Consider the following 24,039-nt stretch of genomic DNA (forward strand, 5'->3'; position numbering starts at 1 on the left):
ATATTTACCTTGCTCAATATATCAAAAAGTAAAATAATAAGTATAGGTTTACAAGAAAGACATGGGCCCTAAGGCATTCATCTGAGATCCGAAGGAACAAAACTATTCTGAGAAGGTGGAGTTAAGAATAATGAAAGTACTTTATGAAACATTAATATTTGATTTCTATGCACATTTTAAATTTTGAACCCGGCTGAGATATCTTTAGAACAATTGTTCTGATCAAGTTTTATAAAAATTGGACAATAAATGTGACTTCCACAGTGTAAACAAGCCTTTCCTTTCATTTGACCAAGTGACCTAATTTCCTCATGTGACCCAGCTTTTGAGCTAAGCCAAGATATCATAAGGACAAATGTTCTGACCAAATTTCATGAATATCGGACACCTAATGTGGCATCAAGGTGTTTACAAGGCAAATGTTAATGACGGATGATGCATGACAGACAAAATGCAATCATAATAGCCGACAATAAGGACTACTGCATGTGAAGTTTGTATACATCAACAATATAAACTTCTCAAAAACAAAGTATGTTCAGCTTTTGGTTTTTATTAATACACAGATAAAAGAAAGTTCACTTCTCTCCTTCAACTCAGCATTTGACCAAGCAAGGTATCCATTATGTACCACATCTTTACTTTATAAATGCCAAATTGTGGACTCCATTTTGGGTTGTACATCACTAATCATGAAATGCGCCATCAACCAAGTTCTAAAACATTTCTGAACACATTCCAATATTTAATATGTTTTTGTCAACAAGCTCTCTAATTCAACCAAGTAAATCCTCATTGAATGGCCCACCTCATCAATGATGCCTCTGAATGAACAACTGGCTCATTATTGAGTGCCACTGATGAGCTTTGTAAGCTTTTGAAGGTGTGGCTTCAATGGTGGAACACAGTCCTCCAGCTTTGATTAAAAACTGGTTCCTTATTTAATATCCCACATCATTCGCAATAAGAATTATTATAATTTCAGTAGTCCGATTTCATGTGTTGGATCTTTATGGAACATCCCACACAAGATTTGTTTAACTTTCAACAATCTTGTTGGTTCCACCAAGTGTAAGCTCATGTTACCAAATACCTCATTATCTTCAATTGTTCACTACCATTCTTCTTAATGAAAGTTCTGGATCGTTAATAAACACCACGCAAAAGATCAAGTGAGAACTTCTTGGGGTAAGATCCGTATAAAAAATCCCACACTGTCTATGATTGATAACTAAAATGCTCCTTCAAGAAAGTACTGGACACTTTATGAACACCCCTCAATGGATCAAGTGAGGACTTGGAGGCGTGGCTCGGGTGGGGGAGGATTGTTCATCTGTTTCTCGAGGTCTGAGTATTCCTGGATGATTGAGTTGATGGACTCCAGGCTCTGAGCAAAGTCTGATAACTCCATACCATCCACACTCGTGTAGTGATGAATGTGAGCCTGAAAGCAGTCACAGCGTGAGAGTATGAGGAGAGGAGGAAGCCATTGTATGCTCCCCTTTTTGTTTATTGGTGAGTGTGAGGAAGAGAAGGAGCCATTGTATGCTCCCCTTTTGTTTATTGGTGAGAGTGTGAGGAAGAGAGGCAGCCATTGTATGCTCACCTTGTTTATTGGTGAGAGTGTGAGGAAGGGAAGGAGCCATTGTATGCTCCCCTTTTGTTTATTGGTGAGAGTGTGAGGGAGATAGGTGCCACTGTATGATCCCAATTTGTTTATTGGTGAGTGTGAGGAAGAGGAGCCATTGTATGCTCCCCTTTTGTTTATTGGTGAGAGTGTGAGGAAGAGAGGCAGCCATTGTATGCTCCCCTTTTGTTTATTGGCGAGAGTGTGAGGAAGAGAGGCAGCCATTGTATGCTCCCCTTTTGTTTATTGGTGAGAGTGTGAGGAAGAGGAGCCATTGTATGCTACCCCTTTTGTTTATTGGTGAGAGTGTGAGGGAGATAGGTGCCACTGTATGATCCCAATTTGTTTATTGGTGTGAGGGAGAGAGGGAGCAATTGCATGCTTTCCTTTTTGTTTATTGTGACAGATCAATGATTGGAATGGTAATAAACTGCTAAAGAAATTGAAAGCCAGCGTGCAGTATGGAGAAAGATAAAATATTTGCTTATGAGTCCATGTAATTATATTTTAGAGATGGGTACAGGGATGTATTATCATATTTAATGCACCTAACTTGAAAATGGCAAGCTTTTGAATAAGGCCAAGTCAGCTGGACAGTGGTTTACTAAGGCCAGGTCAGCTGGACAGTGGTTTACTAAGGCCAGGTCAGCTGGACAGTGGTTTACTAAGGCCAGGTCAGCTGGACAGTGGTTTACAAATGGGCCTCCCTCTGTTACAAGGGGGTTTATTCAATGTGTGTGAAGTGTTGTCCCAGATTAGCCTGTGAAATCCACACAGGCTAATCAGAGACGACACTTTCCGCCTCAACTGGATTTTCATCATGAAGAGATTTCCTTGAAAAAAATACAGAATAAGCGCCGTCCCTGATTGGCCTGTGCAGACTGCACAAGCTAATCTGAGACGACACTGTACACACATGCATTCAACCCCCTTTTCATAGAGAGAGGCTAAATTATATTGGTTTTGTGAATGTGATTTATTAAATAAGACAGAAAAATTTAGCGTTTGAGGGGGGATAGCTAGTGGGGAGGGATATCATTTAAACAAAAAGAATTATAAATATTACGTTTGAAAAAAGATAGCCATCTTTCATATGAAATTTAAACAATGTTCTTTATTCAAACCTTCCGTTTGTAAAGCTTCACAAATCTGTCCTTGAGTTCTGTGAAGTTGCCATGGATACAGGTGTTGTTGGCCAGGGTGAGCAGGGAGTAAGGCTGCCCCACAGGGGCCACAGAACACAGCCCTGTCTTCCAGCCCTCTGTGTTCCAGTGGATGAACTTCAGGCTGGGCTTTAATCTGCATGGAACAAGGTGCACAAAACAGGATGAACTTCAGGCTCAAAATAAATCTGCATAGGAATTTATACACTATACAGATTTGACTTCAGGCAAAAGATTAGTCTGCATGGGAAATGGAAACTTATACACTATACAGGATGAACTTCAAGATTGATTTTAATCTGCATGAAAAATTATACATTAAACATTACATTATTATTTGTTTATGTTGTTTTCTGAAGATACTATGCTACCATTGGCCCATATAGGGACTAGGGTGTAGGAGGCATACATAACCTTCTACACAATATAAGATTGTCAAAAACAAGTGTGTCCTACACTTTTTGCCTGATGTCTTTCTCAGTGGAAACAAGAGCTGTCACCAAAGGATGACTTATGCCCCCTATAAACGCTTGGTAGAAGTTATGAGCTTTTTTCGAAACCTAAACGCAGATTGGAAACCTAAACACAGACCCTAACTTTAAGGTCAAGGTCATAGGGGTTCAAATGTAAGTGCGTTTGGAAAGGCCTTGTCCATATACACATGCATGCCAAACATGAAATTGCTATCTGAAGCGACATAAAAGTTATGAGCATTTTTCGAAATCTAAATGCAAAGTGTAACGGAGAGACGTACGGACAGTCCGATCACTATATGCCCTCCTTCGAGGGCATAAAAATGTCTTAGAATATCAAAATAAATCAGAAAGCCACATAAACTAGGGAGCGGACACCATGCTAAATCCTTGAAATGCCCTAAGTGACCCCATAACCTAGTTTTTGACCCGGCATGACCCATATTCGAACATGACCTAGATATTGTCTTGATACAACTTCTGACCAAGTTTGGTAAAGATCAGATGAAAACTACTTCAATTAGAAAGTGAACACCATGCTAAATCCTTGAAATGCACTAAGTGACCCCGTGAACTAGTTTTTGACCGGCATGACCCATATTCTTGACCTAGATATTGGCTAGATACAACTTCTGGCCAAGTTTGGTAAAGATGGGATGAAAAACTATTTGAATTTGAGAGCGGACACGAAAAGTGTGACAGACTGACGCACAGTGCGAAAACTATATACCCCCTTTTTCTTCGAAAGGGGCATAAAAATGTATGATTACAAGAAGGGTGGAAGAGGAATACATTAAAACATTGGTACATTTGTTGAAAACTTTTACATTCAAATCAGGCATTGTAGATATAAACCAGACAATATGATCATTCTTCTCAGCAAAAAAATAAAAAACATCTATGATCTTTTCTATCATCTTAAGTTGCGCATGAGCCAAAATATCATTGGTTATACAACACTATTTAATTTTCCCTGTTTTTTAAACATTGCAAGTTATTTACAAAGAATTTATTAATAGACTGATTACTTTATTTCTGTTCCTAATATTAACCTAATTCAGAATCTCTGATAAATTAGTGTCTTTATTTCAATATAAATATTAGTACCTCTCAATATTTCTGCGTACATCCGACACCTCCACATTTCCCCGTACCATGAGTGCACATGCCAGGTAAAGACTGTGCTTGGGATCTGTGCTCAACAGTTGGTAGTCCTTTGAGAACGCATCAGAAAACATCTGGTCCAGTCTACAAATATTGACACAAAATCATCCGGTGCAGTCTACAGATATTGACACAAAATCATCTGGTCCAGTCTACAGATATTGACACAAAATCATCTGGTCCAGTGTACAGATATTGACACAAAATCATCTGGTCCAGTCTACAGAGACAAAAAGTCATCTGGTCCAGTAAACAGATATTGACACAAAATCATCTGGTCCAGTCTACAGATATTGACATAAAATCAGCTGGTCCATTCTACAGATATTGACACAAAATCATCTGGTCCAGTATACAAATACTGACGGTCTAGGTCCAGAAAGGCCGAAAACCAAAAAGGCCGCATACCAAAAAGGCAGAATACCAAAAAGGCCTTACCAAAAAGGACCCAAAGCTTACCTAAAAGGCCAAAAAATGAACCAAAAAGGCCTTAAAGCAACTATTGTTATTATAGGTTTCAAACTTTGTTTACAAACAATTACACATAAATCAAAATGGAATAAGTCATAAAACAGGTGTGAAGTTAATTATTTTCTTTATCTGTTGTTTATGTTTAAATATACATTTAGGATATATACAGTCAATGTACAAGCACAATCACACAATTTATAAAACAAAATATACAGTTACAAGCAAACATTTACAGACGTTATACAGTCACACTGAAAAAATACAACATAATTACATAATTATAGTGTTAAACATGTGAATTCTATTTTTTATTAAATCAAATGGCGTACGACATAAAACATGTATGAAGTTTTTATTTTCTTTATTACAAAATATACATAATTTCAATTAATTGAAAATGGAGTACGACATAAAACATGTATGAAGTTTTATATTTTCTTTATTACAAAATATACATAATTTCAATAAATTTCAATTACATAATAATATTGTTTAATAGGTGAATTCTATTTTCTATTAAATAATAATGAAGTACGAACTTTTTAAATTTTCTTTCTAAAAAAAATACATTTACAAAAAAATACATAGAATATACAGTGAACGTGACAAAATACAACAGAATTTAAACAATATACATGTGCATTACTCCAGCACAACACCGTGCACTTGACCGACCTTGGCCGGGAACTCGGAGGTGGTGCATTGTTTCTCCTCATACTTGTCACATAAATTAGAGATCGAACGCGGTCGTTATAATAAGATACTACGCGAAAATAGAAAATGTAAGTTTTTGCAACGGACACGCTATAAAAAACGAGTGTCACTTTGTACTTGTTTGTCCTCTTTATAGAGAAATTAGAAAGGAATATTTAAAACTATATTTTCAAAGGTGGCCAACGTTAAATAAATTTGACATTCTAATGAAGTCGGCTAATACAAAAGACATTATAAACTTTGCTTAATATATTTTTAATGCTTATGCAATGCGTAATAATATATCTGTTATAATTTTTAATAATATCCCATAGAATAAAGCATTTTTATTTCTTTCGGTTTAAGTCTTCCAAATTTAATGTAACTAGTTTTATATCGTTAAAAGTTACGAAACTATTTTAAAATGCGCAAGTTATTATCAATAGGTGCCAATAAGTGTCATTTTACACCATATGTGGGCGTTCTACTAATCAGTTATCAAAACAGATGCCGTAAACTGTGAATGACCCTTGACATTTGGATACCCGGTCTGATTAGCGAGTTTTTTTTTGTACATGCAAATTCTTTCAACTTCTTATATTTCAACACACAACAAATTAACACTCGTGAAGAAATTCGTATAATTTACGCGATTTAAAAACACTATATTTCCAACGCCAAATAAAGTCTAGTATACTTACCAATATAATGAATAAAACAAAGCATCTACTATAGACAACTTTGACACATGTACGGTTATATATTTCTCAATAATTCTGGACCTTATATATATTTGGCCGCCACCTAAGTTTACAACACCTTCATTACTCATTGGGTACACTTTTAGCTGCAAACAGAGAGTTCAGAGAAAAATATAATTTTGTTAAATGGATTATTCCTACGTGCTTATTGGCGATAAGTATGCCGACTTTGATTACAAAATAAACGGCTTTTAATTAAAAAACTGAAACATCTATTACTCAACGACAAATATTGTGACTAACGAACACTTCATACTGTATGCGAAAATTCGCGATATTTTTGCCGACTTTGATTATAAAATTAACGGTTTTTAAGTAGACTAATAAACAAGTTATGACTATTTAATAGATATGATGATTATATTCAGCATAACTATTCAATGATAATACAAGATATTGTATGGCCTTTCTGGTATACCATGAGGCCTTTTTGGTTCACTTATGCGGCCTTTTTGGGAAGGCCTTTTTGGTAAACGGCCTTTCTGGTACTATACCATACTGACACAAAATCATCTGGTCCAGTCTACAGATATTGACACAAAATCATCTGGTCCAGTCTACAGATATTGACACAAAATCATCTGGTTCAGTCTACAGATAACAAAACAAAATCATTGTCTCAAGAAACATAGATGTTTGTTTATATTTACTTTATATTTACTTTATAACTAAGAAGAATGGTGAACTGAAGTATTGCTGAAGCTGTGGAACAAATGCATTAGTTTAAACCTATTTACTAGTATTTGAGCTTGATTGCATTAAAAGCCCATGTGTATTTGAAAAGCTCTCAAGTCTGTTTCCTAGGTAGAACCAGTACTTGGTGACCTTTCAGGAGAAATAGAGAACGCTTCCAGAGTGGAGATCTAACTCATGACCGCCTTGTTGCTAGGCAGCCACCATTTCCACTGCAATCTTGAAATGCATTATCAAGAGTATTTATACATTTCAATTATTTTATGCTACTACTTACATATAATTCTAATTTAAACCACAAGACAAGAAAAATGACTGTATTCCGCGTAATAAATACGTACCTTCATGATTTGCAGGCATAAAATAACATACCGGTTACATCAAATCCTACAATTTTCTTTGCATTGTCTGATAAATAACCATCAATATTATCATGAATGAGAATGCTTGTTCAATTTAAGATTTAACTTCCACTCCAATTTATAAACAACAAGACTAAAATTAAGCTTAAGAATGTTGGTAATATTGAGACCTGGCATCAAGGCTAAAATTGGGCTTAATAATGTCACAAGACCTGGGCCTAAGTGCTCAAAACTTAAACAACCAATTAAGCTTACATTTAATTTTTTGTTCATTTTTGCATCAAGTTATGTATGTGACTTCATTTTTAACTGTTTAATATGTTTAATATATGTGTTTACTGCAAACAAATTCGTTTGCTTTAATGATTTGAAAATGTAAGTAATATTGCTTTTAAAATTAATTTCAGTCTGAAGTTAACAGACCATTACTTTAACTGACCGTTAATGTTTCACCCAGGCTTACCTTCTCGGAGGCAGGTGTACATCAGACAGAGTGAACAGCGGAGACTGGCTGGACACCAGGTAGTGTAACCGTGGAAACGGAACCAAATTCATGGTGATCTCATTCAGATCCACATTCAGGGAACCCTCAAACCTCGCTGAGCTGGTCATGTTCAGCAGCAGATTGGCTACGATGTTGTTCATGGAGTCAAAAGGCTTCTCATTGGCTGGTTTTACCACACCCCCGTCACTTGTTGTTATGGCGCTGCCAGGTTTGACGTCTGACATGTTCGTGTACATACGCTTCCCAGTCTTAGCAGGCGGGAGTGCTTGATTCACTTTGTTCACAAGGCCTACCAAAGCCTGGAAAAGATAAAAGGAATATATTTCCTTTATCATGCAAAATGCATCTTTAGCCTTAGGGGCCAGCATAGCTCAAGACCTCCGCGCACATATGTGCAGTCTGGTCCAGGGCGACCATGTCCATTTATGAGAATACATAGCTACTGACCAGACTGCGCAATTACGCAGGCTAGTCTAGAGCAAGACTGGATGCATATGGCATAAGACCCATTTTTGCATGACGCAGCTCATATGATGATTAAATGATAGACATCAGTTAAAGCTGTAGACAATACCACGAGGTAAAAACGTAAAAATACTTGAAGGTTTAATAAGATAATTTTCATAACAGGAAGTATAAATAGAGGATATTTGTTGGATTTGATGGAATATCTTTTTTATTTCACGAGTGATCATATAAAATAATATTTTCACAAGTGAAGCAGCAACGAGTGAAAAAATATATTTTTTATGATCACAAGTGAATTAAAATTGAATCCAATCCAACATTATTTTTTTTATGATGTCATAACGTCGAAAAAAGGACGTTATTTCACAGTAAAACAGTGAAAAATATTGATATTTTTCACTGTTATTTTTCACTTTTTAAAACAGTGACATATCAGTTTTTTATTTCACTGATATTTCTCTATAAACCACCAGAAAACGTAAAATAAAATATCATCTTTCTTTAAAAATATGAAAAATTACAGAATTATTTCCTATTAACCAGTTATACGACCATCCTAATAACATCAGTTGCATTTTTGTCATTCATATAACTATGTAATCTCTTTACATCGATCAAAGATGGCAAAATCACAGAAACAGGCCTACCACACTTGTTGGTAACCAGTGTTAAGCAGCGAGTCAATAGAAGGTTGGAAGTTTTCAAACTCACGGTTAACGGCAAGTGGCTGCTGAAGGCTGGTTATCACTATTGATAACGCAGCCATGCATTAAATGTTGGGAACCAACTAATATTTTCCACAGGGGAACCATGTTTCAAAACAATCTACATCAAATGCTTCTAATGGGCATTTTGAAGGTAAAAATACAAAGGCATTGAATCAAACAAAAATAAGCATTCGATAATAATAAATAGTCTAGTTTCTATATAATTTATAGCATGTGATTAGTATGCAATAAACCGTGTAGTTTCACTACATTTTATAGCAGACCTACAATAAGGAATATTTTCGATTCATGATGGTTGGTCAGCTGATAGCATCATTTCTTTCAAAGTGACAAACCCAAAAAAGCATAAATCCTGATAATCTGTTATCATGATAAGTAATATACATATACATCTGTGTATTGTTCTTGCATCTATATGAAGCTTATTCAAATGTACACTATATTTCATGTTTAGCTTAGCAAACCTATTTTGCACACAGACATAATACAAAAATAAAGTCAATGGAAACATATCCCACTGGTGCAGGAAACAATTAAAAATCATGTCCGGAGCAAGTTTTATGAAGATTATGCAAAACAAGATATGTGTTTGTCAGAAACACAATGCCCACAATGCGCCGCTTTGTAAAAAAAACAAGAGGGCCAAAATTGCCCTAGTCGCTCACCTGAGAGGAGTCGATTCATTCAATCTTTACCAAACGTCAAACTTGACCTAGATATTGTCCAGACAAACATCCTGGTCAAGTTTCATCATTATTGAACCAAAACTCTGGCATATGGAGTGTTTTTGTTTTTGTAAGATTTGACCTGGTGACCTATATTTTGAGTTGCCACCCCCCCCCCTTACCAAACATCAAACTTTGCTTACAAAAATAAATATTATGACCAAGATTCATAAAATCAGAAACAAAATTGTGACCTCTAGAGTGTTTACAAAGATTTTGTATAATATAATGAAAATTTGGACAATCTAAGGGCAATAATTATGGCATTAATTATGTGATATATAAAAAACCAATCTTTGTACCATGTTACATGATGATTGGGCAAAAAATGTGATTTCTACAGTATTCACAAGCTTTTTTTACTATATACCAGGTAAATATAAGAAAACTGCCCCCCCCCCCCCCCCCCCCCCCCCCCCGCAGCCATGTTATTCAACTGACCGGAACCATTTTCGAGCTCAACTCTCATATCAAGGAAACAAATGTTCTGACCAAATTTCATGAAAATTGGGCCAAAAATGTGACTTCTAGAGTGTTCACATGTTTTCAGTATATACATATAGAGAAAAATGCCCCGCCCACTGGCAGCCATGTTTTTTCACCGAACTGGACCATTTTCGAAGTCGTCCGAGATATCAATAAAACCAATGTTTAGACCAACTTTCATGATGATTGGGCAAAACTTGTGACTTCTAGAGTGTTTACAAGGTTTCTATATAGCCAAATAAGGAAAACTGCCCTCCCCCCCCCCCCGGGAGCCATGTTATTCAACTGACCGGAACCATTTTCAAACTCAACTCTCATATCAAGGAAACAAATGTTTTTCCCAAATTTCATCAAAATTGGGCCAAAAATGTGACTTCTAGAGTGTTCACATGTTTTCACTATACATTAATAGAGAAAAATGCCCCGCCCACTGGTGGCCATGTTTTTTCACCGATCTGGACCATTTTTGAACTCGTCAGAGATATCAATAAAACCAATGTTTTGACGAACTTTCATGATGATTGGGCAAAATTTGTGACTTTTAGAGTGTTAAAAAGGTTTCTCTATAGCCAAATAAGGAAAACTGCCCTCCCCCCGGCAACCATATTTTTCAACTGACTGGAACCATTTTCGAACTCAACTCTCATATCAAGGAAACAAATGTTCTGACCAAATTTCATGAAAATTGGGCCAAAAATGTGACTTCTAGAGTGTTCACATGTTTTTACTATATACATGTACATATAGAGAAAAATGCCCCGCCCACTGGCGGCCATGTTTTTTCACTGATCTGGACCATTTTCGAAGTCGTCCGAGATATCAATAAAATCAATGTTTTGACCAACTTTCATGATGATTGGGCAAAAATTGTGACTTCTAGAGTGTTTACAAGGTTTCTATATAGCCAAATAAGGAAAACTGCCCCCCCCCCAGGCAGCCATGTTATTCAACTGACCGGAACCATTTTCAAACTCAACTCTCATATCAAGAAAACAAATGTTCTGCCCAAATTTCATGAAAATTGGGCCAAAAATGTGACTTCTAGAGTGTTCACATGTTTTCACTATACGCATTATTAGAGAAAATGCCCCGCCCACTGGCGGCCATGTTTTTTCACCGATCTGGACCATTTTCGAAGTCGTCCGAGATATCAATAAAACCATTGTTTTGACCAACTTTCATGATGATTGGGCAAAAATTGTGACTTTTAGAGTGTTTACAAGGTTTCTCTATAGCCAAATAAGGCAAACTGCCCTCCCCCTCGGCAGCCATATTTTTCAACTGACTGGAACCATTTTCGAACTCAAGTCTCATATTAAGGAAACAAATGTTCTGACCAAATTTCATAAAAATTGGGCCAAAAATGTGACTTCTAGAGTGTTCACATGTTTTAACTATATACATATAAAGAAAAATGCCCCGCCCACTGGCGGCTATGTTTTTTCACCGATCTGGACCATTTTCGATATTGTCCGAGATATCAATAAAATCAATGTTTTGACCAACTTTCATGATGATTGGGCAAAAAATGTGACTTCTAGAGTGTTTACAAGGTTTCTATATACACTGTAACTCCAATATAGCGCGGTCAATGGGGTCCAAGCCGCGAAACAGCGTTATAACGGATCCGCGTTATAGGTTTTTAGCTCATTTACTGCAAGGCGCTATAAAAAAAAAACAGGTATAGAATAGCCTATAATATAGGTCATGTATATTGCCATGCTGTGTTGACGCAAATACATGCATATAAACCGAATCGTATCGATAACAGTATACATACCGCTTTTCTTATGTGCACATTAATCCGATAATCCAAGAAAATTGCAACATCACTTAAAAAATAATAATCTTGAACATTAATGACGATATATGTTTAAGAAATTCGTAAACACAACCGTACGCATATATGCCATTTTCAGAAGTGTTAAGAGTACAGTGCATTATGGGGCAGAGCTTTCATTGGACGAGCGACATTAAATTTAGATTGAATGCAATACGACTCATGTACAAAAAAAAATGTTTTATTGCGTCATACGCATGCAAAAAACGTGTTTCTCAGGGACTTTCTGATACCGCGCGAAAATGAAAGTGAACCTCTGTTAACAATTGCCGGTACACTGCGTTCGCATGTAAATAAATCGTCTGCATTATTTAATTTCTTATACACGAAATGAAAGATTAAATGACAAAATACCAGAATGATAATGAAATGACAGAAAAAGTTGTTTAATACAGTAGGCAGTATATTTCACAGCCGCGCATTTCATTTAGTCAAACTGCATCCATATCAAAGTAAGAATGTTTCAATCGTTTTGAATTACTTGAATTGTATAACTATCCCGCTTGCACTTATGGAAATTATCGCACTGAACCGCTCTGATGAGGAATACATGTAATAAACACTGACACGCGAGTTTTTCACACCTTTATTGACATTACACAACAGATTAACACCAATTAGCTGTCGGTGTTGTTTAACCTCGAGGCGATTATAATCGGTTCAACGGACGGTTGAATAAAGCAATCAACATGACTGTGATTGCCGCCATCTTTGAATTGTCTGAAAATACATGAAGTTGCATAATACGGATTTGAATCAGAAATCAAATGGAAGGTTGGAGAAAAAATGGGATCCAAGCACCCTCCGCGTTATATTGGATTCAGCGTTATAACGGAGCGCTTTATATTGGAGTTACAGTGTAGCCAAATAAGGAAAACTGCCCTCCCCCTGGCAGCCATGTTATTCAACTGACCGGAACCATTTTCAAACTCAACTCTCATATCCAGGAAACAAAAGTTCTGACCAAATTTCATGAAAATTGGGCCAAAAATGTGACTTCTAGAGTGTTCACATGTTTTCACTATATACATATAGAGAAAAAAGCCCCGCCCACTGGCGGCAATGTTTGTTCACCGATCTGGACCATTTACGAACTCGTCCCAGATATCAATTAAACCAATGTTTTGACCAACTTTCATGATGATTGGGCAAAAATTGTGACTTCTAGAGTGTTTACAAGGTTTCTCTATAGCCAAATAAGGAAAACTGCCCCGCCCACTGGCGGCCATGTTTTTCAACGAACGGAACCACTTTTGAATTCGACCAACATATCATTAAGGCAAACATTTTGACAAAGTTACATAAAGATTGGGCATGAAATGTGACTTCTACAGTGTTTACACGGTTTTTCTTTTTTTTTACCTAGTGACCTAATTTTTGACCTAGCATGACCAGGTTTCGAACTTAATCGATATATCATTGGGACAAATCTTCTGACCAAGTTTCATGAAGATCGGACATGAAATGTGGCCTCTATAGAGTGTTTACAAACCAAATGAGGACGACGGACGGACAGACGGAAGACAGACAAAGACGGGTCACAAAAGCTCACCTGAGCAATCAGGTGAGCTAAAAATTGACCATTGACCTTGAAGGATGACCTTGACCTTTCACCACTCAAAATGTGCTGCTCCATGAGATACACATGCATGCCAAATATCAAGTTGCTACGTTCAATATTGCAAAAGTTATGAAGAAGGTTAAAGTTTTTGTTACAGTTTTGGGATACACACACACACACGGACACATATAATGACAGACAGGCCAAAAAAATACACCCGATCTTTCGATCCAGGGGCATACAAAAGTGACTCCAAGAGTGTTCCCAGGCATTTTTTTTTTAATTTGACTAAATAATAGTTTGTGACCCTATGTCACCCAGTTTTAAACAAGACCAAGCCATCAATGGGACAACTTTTCTCACCAAGTTTCATGAAGATTAAGGTAATCTCTATTGTTCACAAACTTTACTTGAGTTTGACCCAGTTGTAAACTCGACTGAAATATCATCGACACAAATGTTCAGACCAACTTATTCATGAAGTTTGGGCTATTAATTTTTCATGAAGAATGAAGCATCTACAGTGTTCAAAACGCAAATGTTGACAAGGCACTGAGGATGACAAACTACACATAAAAGGCCATCACAATAGCTTATCATGAGCACTATGTGATCAGAAAAGCTGAAATAAATTCTGGAAAGAGTTGACATGATGATGAATATGCTTAGGTTACATGATGGCAGCTGTTATACCTTTTTATTTATATATACAAAATCTGACAGGATTGTAGAATGGGCAGATGGATAGATTAATTGATAATCTGAAAAGAGGAAGCACAAACATGATATCAAGTCTGCAAAGTGTTTTCAGAAAAACTTACTTTCACCAAGATTTGTTATCCCCACTGCTATACAAACTTTTCACCATAATGTCCCAAAAATACAATTTTTGCTCAAAATGAAGGAAAAGGCTCCAATCTAAAGGGGTGAAAAAAAGCCTTGAAGAAGTTTACCTGGTTTTCAATGGGTAGAACACAGTCAGCTTTCTCAGTGAGTTCTCTCATGGCAAGCACACTGTTGTAAGGGGAAGTAATCACGTCATCATCAATGGACGGGTAGACAGCAGTTACAAACCTTCAACAAACATATTGATAATGAAAGTGATTACCAATATTTATTTATATATAGGTTTAATTTTAATTGTATGTAACAGGTTAAACATACACACTGTAAAAGTAACATAAAAAGTTAGTGAACAAATACAGAAAATACAGGCGGAAACAATCGCTAAAATACTATTTTTTATTTTATTTCAATGACCTACAATATTGTCGTACTAATTTTATTAAAAGATCTACAATATGAAGTTTTTCAACACATAATGATCTAAATTCAGCTGCAATACATGTATTTTATTAATTAACAGTAACCTGTAGACATCAGGGTATTCATCAGCCAGAAGATTGAGAATATAAGTTCCAACTCCTGACCCAGTGCCTGAAATAACACCATAAGCTTTAAACAAGTTGAGACTGTCATATTTTCAATATATATATGCTCTTTATTTAACATTTATATACCATGTTGTAAATCTAGCATATATAATATACTAATTTATCTAGTAAGTAAAACTTCAATCTTTTACTGAGTAAAAAAGACAAAAACTTAATGACCAGTATGTCTTCTTTTCTTTAGTTTGAACAGCAGTGAAGCACTTGATTTTACTATCAATCTTAGTACTTGACGTTCAATGATACATCTGTAACTCTATATACTGTAACATGTACATAATAAACTGTGTGTATTTTTTAAATTAAAATTCTATTTTAACAAATTTCAGTTAATTAGTGGACTGCAACCTATAATACTCTTCAGTAGGAGGCTCTTTTATATATGACAGAATGTAAACATTGCCATTGAAATTCACCCATACAACTCAAACAATATAATAACGAATAATTAATGACTTCATTCAATGTATGTGGTTACATTTATGTTTAATTATTTAAACAACAAGCACATTGATGGTGATTTGAATTTAATTTCGAAATGATAAACAAAATCAAGCAATCCACGCAAACACCACTGGGGTGATAAAAGTAAAAGCTTAAGCACACTTCCTGGTGACTAAATGCAGTCATTGCAGTGATACATGTTTGGAAGTATGTTTTAAAGAACGTTAAGAGAAATATTAAAAGGTAGGTTTTTTTTGTGCCACTAACATTGATATCATTTTCTTTCAATCACAGAGGCGTTTTAGAATTTATCATGCCAATAACTTTCAAAACATTTGTCAAAACTGAAAAGTACACACTCTCCACCCAGTGACACCCACTTAATGAATTAACGATTTGATAATTTTTTAAAGGTACTTTAACAAACTACACATATTCCATTTAACTGGTTCTGAATCTATGTTCAATTGTTTACTTTGTTTATCAGCTTATATCATAATATGATGTATTGCACTTTCAGCAGTCAACTTATTGTTCATAACATTGAATTTATTCAGGCTTTCAATACACATTTTCAGCTCAAATAATGACTGCTTTAAACAACTCAATGACAATCAAAGCTCGAATCAGGGAGGATTTCCTAACGTGCCCTATCTGCTTCAATTCATTCACCAACCCCAAGGCTCTGCCCTGCCTGCACACATTCTGCCTGCAATGTCTAGTGGACTATGTAAAGGACAACACCCAGTTTCCGTGCCCAACATGCAGGGAGGTGATAGTAGTACCACCACAGGGAATGTCAGGTATGTAGTACTGTGTAATTTTTGTCTTGAAACTGATTGTCTTGGATTTTCATGGGTCTACTAAGCCAAGAAATGAAAAGTTCAACAGACTTAACATCAGTAATGTTGTAACGAAAATATATAAAATCAACAAATTATTAACCAACAAATATGCCGGATTTTAGAACTCCATGAAATTTCATGTCAATTAAAGAAAAAACAAATCTACAGTATCCGAGTTTGAAATCAGTGTGTGTTCATTTGTTTGAATTTTTTGCAGTACCAGGCCTTTTCAGCTCCATTTTGGGAAAATGCCACACTGGAATTTTGGGAATTTTGCGTTGTGAAAAACCACATTTTTGGAAAAAAATTATTCGCAAAACTGGCTCAATTGGGAAAAATAATCGCATGTAAATAGTGTTTCTTATATTCTAAAGAAGCAGTTAACTGGTAAATAACGACTATTTTGATAACATACTATTAAAATTTAACAAAATATTATGAACATGTGTGATAAATGCAGGTTTTTTTTAAATCTGATTTTGGGGAAAAGGCCTGGCCTTTTTTTAGGTGAAAAAAATAGAGCGAAACGCCAGATTTGGGGGGAAAATACATGTAAGGAAAGTCTTAAATAATCAATTTAACATATTTTACTGTTTTTAAAACAAATTCAAGGCAACAGATAATTTAATTATGCAATATTTTTCTATTTCTACACTGGATCAGGTTAAATTAAAATATTTAAAGGTTTAAAAAAAAAAATGTTATTTTTTTTTTTTTTTTTTTTTGAAATTGGTATTTTTTTTATTGGGAAAAAACAACCAGATTTGCATTGGGAATGGGGCTGAATTCGGACCCATGGCATAGGGCGGAAAATGCCTGAGTACTAATATATATTGTCGTGCTCAATTGGTCATTTTTGGCTTGGGTACTACTTAAAAGTACCCGGAGTGCTCTTAAGTATACTACAATGTACCCCTGGTACAGAAATATACTTAAACGTACCCGGCAAATATATGATAGTACCCGAGTTTAATTCTGGCCCAAAATCCGATGTTGTGAAACATTAAGCAACAAAATTATCATTGAACAAAACCTTCTTCAATATGCTTTTTATGCCCCCGGTAGGATGGCATATAGAAGTTGAACTGTCAGTCCGTCTGTCAGTCCGTGATTCCGTGCGAAAACTTTAACATTGGCCATAACTTTTGCAATATTGAAGATAGCAACTTGAATTTGGCATGCATGAGTATCTCATGGTGCTGCACATTTTGAATTGTGAAAGGTCAAGGTCAATGTCATCCTTCAAGGTCAAAAGTAAAGAAAACAAATCCAAGGTAAGTAATAAGCTTTAAAGGGAGATAATTATCTGTACCTGCCAAATGATAAAAAAATATAATAAATCAAAGCGGCTCAGTATAGGGGCATTGTGTTTTTGACATACACATCTCTTGTTTAGCATAAGTTTGGATAATAAATAGGCAATTTTTCAGAATATTGACAAATTTGAACATAATTTATTTGAAAAAAAAAGAGCTTAGTATATTATATATGCTAGATTTATAACATAACAATTTAGCGATAGTATTATGGGGTATGTTTAAGTGTATTTTCCACACTTGGGTACATTGTAGTATACTTAAGAGTACCCGGCATACATTTAAGTAGTACTGAACCGATAATGACCAATCAAGCCTAAGTCATATATATCTGCAGTCACTCCAAGTCTTTTCCTGCAGAACAAATATAGAAATTACTTTGCAACCAATCCCCACAGAAGTTATTTGGTTGGGCCTGGAAAAGAACTTGTAGTTCTCAAGTTTGTAGTCCATCGTTGCTGGAATTAGTTTTTACTTTTTTATATTCACATTATTATTCTTATTATATTTTATAAGTTAGGTTTCATATTAGATTGATTGTAAACAGCTCTACCTTAAGTTATATAATAAACGCTCCTCTAATTGAATAATTTAAACTTCCTAGACTTTACATACCGGTAATGAAGTTTGTGAATGTCAAGAATTTACATATTTGTTCCAGTCTGAACCCAGATGTTTTAATTCATCTTTAATTATATAGGTTTTGATAAGATTTTACTATTAGAGTATTTCTGTTAAACTGGTAAATCTGGTTAACTAAACATTTTTTATTTCTACATGTACAAGAATTTTTATTATTGCTACATGTATTGTTTTGATGACTTTGCGCAAATTTATGTCCCAAAATATCTTTAGACTGCAATTTGTGTCATTCATCAATATTGAATTTCCATATGATTTTTTTTTTATTGAAATTAATTCATGATATTAAATAAAGTTACCAACAAGGATTATGGTTGCTTTAAATGACTAACTATCGATTTTGTAAATGTGTTTTTAGTCAAATTTTCATACTTTATTAGGATAAAGAAAATGGTACACACAAGTTGTATGGAAATGTATGTAACTTTTTTTATATTTTAGCATTCAAAGACGACTACCGGGTCATCAGTTTGCAGGATACAGTTGGCAACAACTCCTTATCACCAGCGCAAGAAAACCATGGGCCAACAAATGAGACAGCTCCAGATAATCGCCCTGTGCCAGCCCCCAGATCCAGATCCCCAAGACCCATTCCAGCGCCAAGAAATCGCTCCCCTGTTCCTGCAACCCAATTCTTGCCTGATCTCTCTGCCCCTGAGGCGGAAACCCAAAAGTCAGACTTGAATGGAGAGAATTCCTCCCAAAATTCAGCTTCCCCTAGTTATGAAAACCAGTCAAACTATTCAAATAATGATAACTCAATGCAACATTTTCCACAGTCTGAAAATCCTGCTGGACCAAAGATGAATTACTTAACTGTCAGCAATCTTGTGTCTGATGGGATCAGTGGTGTGGCTGGGGCAGTAGGAAACACTTTAACTAGTATTTCTAACTACCTCGGCGGCCAATCTAGTCTTCATGCCAACATCCTCGCTCCCACGTCACCTTATGAGTTTGTTCCTAAACCTCTTGACAGCTTGTCAAACCCTTACCAGAATCCCCCTGCTGAGCCAATCAATATTTATCCACAGATCAATATCAATCCAACTGGGGCGTGTTCCAAAGGACTGCTTCTGGAGTTTGGAAAATATGGACCAGAAATTGATAACTTTCTGAAACCCTTTGGACTGGCTGTTAACTCCAAGGATGAATTCATTGTGACAGACAGGGGAGGTAACAGAGTGTTTGTTTTCAATAGCCATGGTATTCTCGCGTGCAGATTTACAACAGACTGCGGAGTAAATGGTGTAGCTGCAACCAGAGATGGCAACATTCTTATTGCTGTAAACAATGACGGCTCAGCTATCATGAGGCTGTACTCAATCCACGGAAAGCTCATGCAATCAGTAGGGAAACACTTTAAATTTGATCACGCCAGTGGAATTACAGTCACCCAATCTGATCATGTTGCAATATCAAATATAGCCGCGGACAATGTGTTAGTGTTTACCAAAAATCGAAGTTTCTCATTGAAGTTTGGATCGAAGGGCGGGGGAAATCTACACTTCAAGCAGCCTACCCATGTGACTTCTACAAACAAGGACTACATTCTAGTCTCTGACACTGGGAACCACTGCCTCAAGCTTTTTGATGTGCAGGGAAACTTCAAAAGATCTATCGGTTCCCATGGAAACAGTTGTCACCAGCTGGACACCCCACTGGGCATTGCATGTGACGCAAATGATAACATAATTGTTGCGGACTCAAATAACTTTAGTGTGAAAATATTTTCAATCAAAGGAGATTATGTAACCACTTTAGTTAAAGACACTCACGAGATAGGTCCAGGTGTAAAACCAATAAATGTTGCTGTCACATCCAATAATAATGTGGCTGTGCTACTTTTTGGTACTGGGTATGGAGAGGTACGCATTTACAAGTGGCGCGGTGGAAATCAAGTAGGCTTCTAGGTACGCGATACAACAATAAGAGGATTGGTGTCCAAGAATATAATTTGAAGATGGGAAAAGCTTTATTGGAATTTGGACTGGATGTACTGAATATTTGACAAAGGATAAAAAAACACTGTTATTAAATAAATCCATATGAGTATTGCCATGGAATATTTACACATGCTTCACGTTAATGCTGATGATAGAACTTTCACTGTGTGTTGGCAATCCAAAATGGTATAATGTTTATTCATATTTAGTTTCACAATATTGCCTTTCACTGAACCTAGCCAAAGATTCCACAATGTTTTTTGGCCAAACAAAATTGTGAATTTGTTATTTATATTTAGTTTCACCTTTAAAGGAACCTTGCCTTATCTTTTTCAAAAGTTATATTGTTTTCATTATGCATATATACTTTTCAAATGTGTGCTGGTATTATTTTATACACAATATTTACTAATTATTATTTACTAATGTGATACTTTTATGCAATTTACAACATAGGCAATACTTATGTTTGTTAGTTCTGTATATAGTATGTTATATTTGTTTTAATTTGGGTTGATATATAGACATGATGGGTATTAATGTTGTTAATTCATAACTTGAAATGAAGTTTATTAAATGCATTAAAATCTAATCCATTAGCTGTTTATATATTGTACATGTAAGGGAACTTAATTCAAACCAAAGATTACGAATAACAGTAGACACTACTGGAATGACCTCAATATAAGTTCTGCGCTGGTAAATTGTAAACCTGGCTTGCTTAGATTCTATATTTTATCAAGTGTGGCTTGTAACATTGTGTAGGTCTCAAGTTATTTTACTTTTTGTAGATTGATCGACAAACATTATGTTAGAATACCAGTGGCCATAAAAGCTGATGGCTACTGCAATCTCTTATTAGCTACTAAAATCTCAAAATTGCTACACACTTCTATGTAAAATATTTTAAAATAAGAGATTGCCAAGCAATATTGTCCCCTACCGGTGAAACTCCACCATTGTCAGAATTTTTAAATATTTATTTTTTATGCTCCCCCAAAATAATGAGCATATAGTCGCCGCTTCGTCTGTCCGCCCGTCCGTGCACAATTTTTGTCCCGGCTATTTCTCAGCAACTAATGACCGGAATTCAATGAAACTTTATGGGAAGCTTCACTATCAAGAGGAGATGTTCATATTATCAGCGGGTTCTGGTCAGATGATTTTTCACAGAGTTATGGCCCTTTGAAATTTTCCATTAACTGTACATATAGTGGAATTCTTGTCCTGGCTATTTCTCAGCAACTAATGACCGGAATTCAATGAAACTTTATTGGAAGCTTCACTACCAAGAGGAGATGTGCATATTATCAGCGGGTTCTGGTCGGATGATTTTTCACAGAGTTATGGCCCTTTGAAATTTTCTAAAAAAAAATTCTTGTCCCCCCAACTACTGTGCCCTCAAGACGTTTCCTTTTATCTGAATATATAGTGCAATATTGTGACAAAAAAAACTTTGGGGAGCATCAACCGTCTCCAACGGTTTCATGTTTTATATTTATTGCCATAGCAACCAGAATTCTTGACGTAGGAATAAAATGAAATGATGTTCATAATCAGCCATGGATATGCATCTACACCATGTTAAACAAGAGATTGCCAAGCAATATTGTCCTCTACCGGTGAAACTCCACCATTTTGTCAGAATAAAAAAATAATAATGTTGCCATAGCAACCAGAATTCTTGACGTAGGAACAAAATGAAATTATGTGCATAATCTCCATATTGCCATCTATCCATGTTTCAAGTTTCATAAACAAATATGAAGAACTTTTAAAGTTTTCACAGGATCCAGAGAAGTGTGACAGACAGACTGATTTGACTGACGGACAGAACGCAAACCATATTAAGTCCCCTCTGGTTTCACTGTTAGGGGACAATAACATGTTTTGAATTTATATTCATATTTACAATTTATACATATTTGTTTAACATAGAGCCATCTTTACTCATTCCTTTTGGAAAATGTTAAGTTTTCAGTAACAGAATTCTGTTTTGTCACTGATTGATGAAATCTTAATGACATCTTAGAAATAAATACAAAGTGTCCCAGAAAAGGCATCTTTGCAAATAAATGCCTTATCTGTTGCTGAAAAGCAGGGCAAAATAAATACAAGGAAATCGCATTATGAACATGGTTAATTAAGATCAATATTGTGCAAAGAAATCATGCTTTAATAAAAGTCCATTAAATTAATGCTCCTGTGAGCATCAAAGCAACAAACTCAATAACACCTAGGTTTTCACAATAAGCTTCAGTGTTTTTTGTTCAAATTTGGGTTCGGTAGGGGGATTAATTCTCAATTGAAAAAAAGAATATACTTTTCCCAAATGGAACCTAAAAATTCCCAATTAAATGTTTAAAAAAAACAAGTATTTTTTTAATAAGAATCAACATTTAATTCATCTCAAGTCAAGCCCCGTTCCCAAAATGGTGAAAAAAACAACAACACACTGAGCTTAGTGACCATAAATTCTGACACATCCTTCAATTCTTTATTTTAACCATGTTTATTATGTGTTCACCCGCTGAAAGATATCAACCTTATTTCGCACACTTACCCCCACCCATGGAATGTATGATGAAGAAGCATTGTAGACAGTCACAGAACTCTGCTGCTCGTCGGACAATATCACTAAGATGTTCTCTATACTGACTGCCATACATCTTGTGGCCAACAGCCCTGAAAGATGGACAAGACTTGTTGAGTTCAATTAATGCCAATTGCTGCAATACGGTACCATCTGCCTTCTAATTTCAATGTCACATGGTACCTTTTTGCAGCCAGGGGCTTATAACAGGTATTCATTGTTTTTTACTATTTTAATTTATATATGCTGAAAGGGCATGGTTATTGTTATTTTCATACAAAAAATCATGGATTCTTTATATATTTCACACTATACACACAATTTTCTCCATTCATGTAGGTTACAGTTGATAGCTTTGATATAATAATTATCTGAAGATGAGTCAGATGTAACTGTAAAAAATGACATTCTGATATTCTTACTGACCAAAAAGGCCTCTAACAGTGTTCCCTCTCACTCACTACCTTGAACTTGTCGGTCACAGAGGACTCTAATTGCCCTGCTTTACCAGTTATTCCCAGCCCCAGACACATCAGTGAGTAGCTGTTTGAAGTCAAACACTTCTCGCAGTGGGCCTTTCATCATCTCTGAGACAACTCCCTCCTCCATATCCACCAGCACCGCCTAGATAAAAGAAAATAAGGGATTACAAGTTATGTTAGTTGGTATGTTTTGCTGTGGTTAACAGATCAGGAGTCATATGTGGTGGTAAGTTCTGTTTTTTCTTGCCCAAGGTAAACACTTACAAAAAATTTGTTAACAATATTGACAGAATTTAAGTTATGGTGCCCAACCTTCTTTCACTATTTCTGGGATTTTTTTCCAAATCTTTGCAATATAATAGTACCAAGTGAACATAGCAATTAACTAGTACTTTAAATGACTTGATTTTCCACTGCCCTTGCCGCAGTGGGATATAATGACTAATAACTGACCCTTGCTTTAAGTGACTTGATTTTCCCATTCCCTTGCTGCAGCTGAATATAATGACTAATTACTGACCCTTGCTTTAAATGACTTGATTTCCACTTCCTTTGCTGCAGTGGGATATTATGACTAATAACTGACCCATGCTTTTAGTGACT

The 24,039-nt window shown here is 35.7% G+C and overlaps 2 protein-coding genes across 4 annotated transcripts in view; one reads left to right on the forward strand and one right to left on the reverse strand.

Annotated features, from left to right (window-relative positions):
* Positions 1–537: 537 nt before the first annotated feature.
* The window catches only part of LOC127857795 (tubulin epsilon chain-like), a 45,797-nt gene continuing 22,295 nt past the window's right edge, over positions 538–24,039 (reverse strand). The window contains exons 4-11 of the mRNA XM_052394465.1: positions 23,463–23,578; positions 22,925–23,046; positions 15,091–15,157; positions 14,674–14,794; positions 7,871–8,211; positions 4,371–4,511; positions 2,752–2,926; positions 538–1,444 (exon numbers count right to left, since the gene is read on the reverse strand). Coding sequence (XP_052250425.1) covers positions 1,286–1,444; positions 2,752–2,926; positions 4,371–4,511; positions 7,871–8,211; positions 14,674–14,794; positions 15,091–15,157; positions 22,925–23,046; positions 23,463–23,578 — 1,242 coding nt within the window. The 3' untranslated portion in view covers positions 538–1,285. The remainder of the gene's footprint in view (positions 1,445–2,751; positions 2,927–4,370; positions 4,512–7,870; positions 8,212–14,673; positions 14,795–15,090; positions 15,158–22,924; positions 23,047–23,462; positions 23,579–24,039) is intronic.
* LOC127857792 (tripartite motif-containing protein 3-like) lies at positions 15,538–20,953 on the forward strand. 3 transcript variants are annotated; one of them, XM_052394461.1, is made up of 3 exons: positions 15,538–15,637; positions 16,194–16,418; positions 18,860–20,953. In XM_052394461.1, exons 2-3 carry the CDS (start codon positions 16,202–16,204, stop codon positions 20,326–20,328), a joined length of 1,686 nt encoding a protein of 561 aa, XP_052250421.1. In that variant the 5' UTR covers positions 15,538–15,637; positions 16,194–16,201; the 3' UTR covers positions 20,329–20,953. The 3 variants fall into 3 exon arrangements, with proteins under 3 accessions (XP_052250421.1, XP_052250420.1, XP_052250418.1); XM_052394460.1 differs by lacking the exon at positions 15,538–15,637 and adding an exon at positions 15,690–15,858; XM_052394458.1 differs by lacking the exon at positions 15,538–15,637 and adding an exon at positions 15,723–15,822.

The sequence above is a fragment of the Dreissena polymorpha genome, chromosome 14, assembly GCF_020536995.1.
Source record: "Dreissena polymorpha isolate Duluth1 chromosome 14, UMN_Dpol_1.0, whole genome shotgun sequence".
In the NCBI taxonomy this organism is placed as follows: domain Eukaryota; kingdom Metazoa; phylum Mollusca; class Bivalvia; order Myida; family Dreissenidae; genus Dreissena; species Dreissena polymorpha.

What these genes read in the sequence shown, in the direction of transcription:
- LOC127857792 (XM_052394458.1), top strand. An exon ending in ACCACCACAGGGAATGTCAG is followed by an intron (nt 16,419 to 18,859) that starts GTATGTAGTACT and finishes TTTATATTTTAG; the next exon opens with CATTCAAAGACGACTACCGG.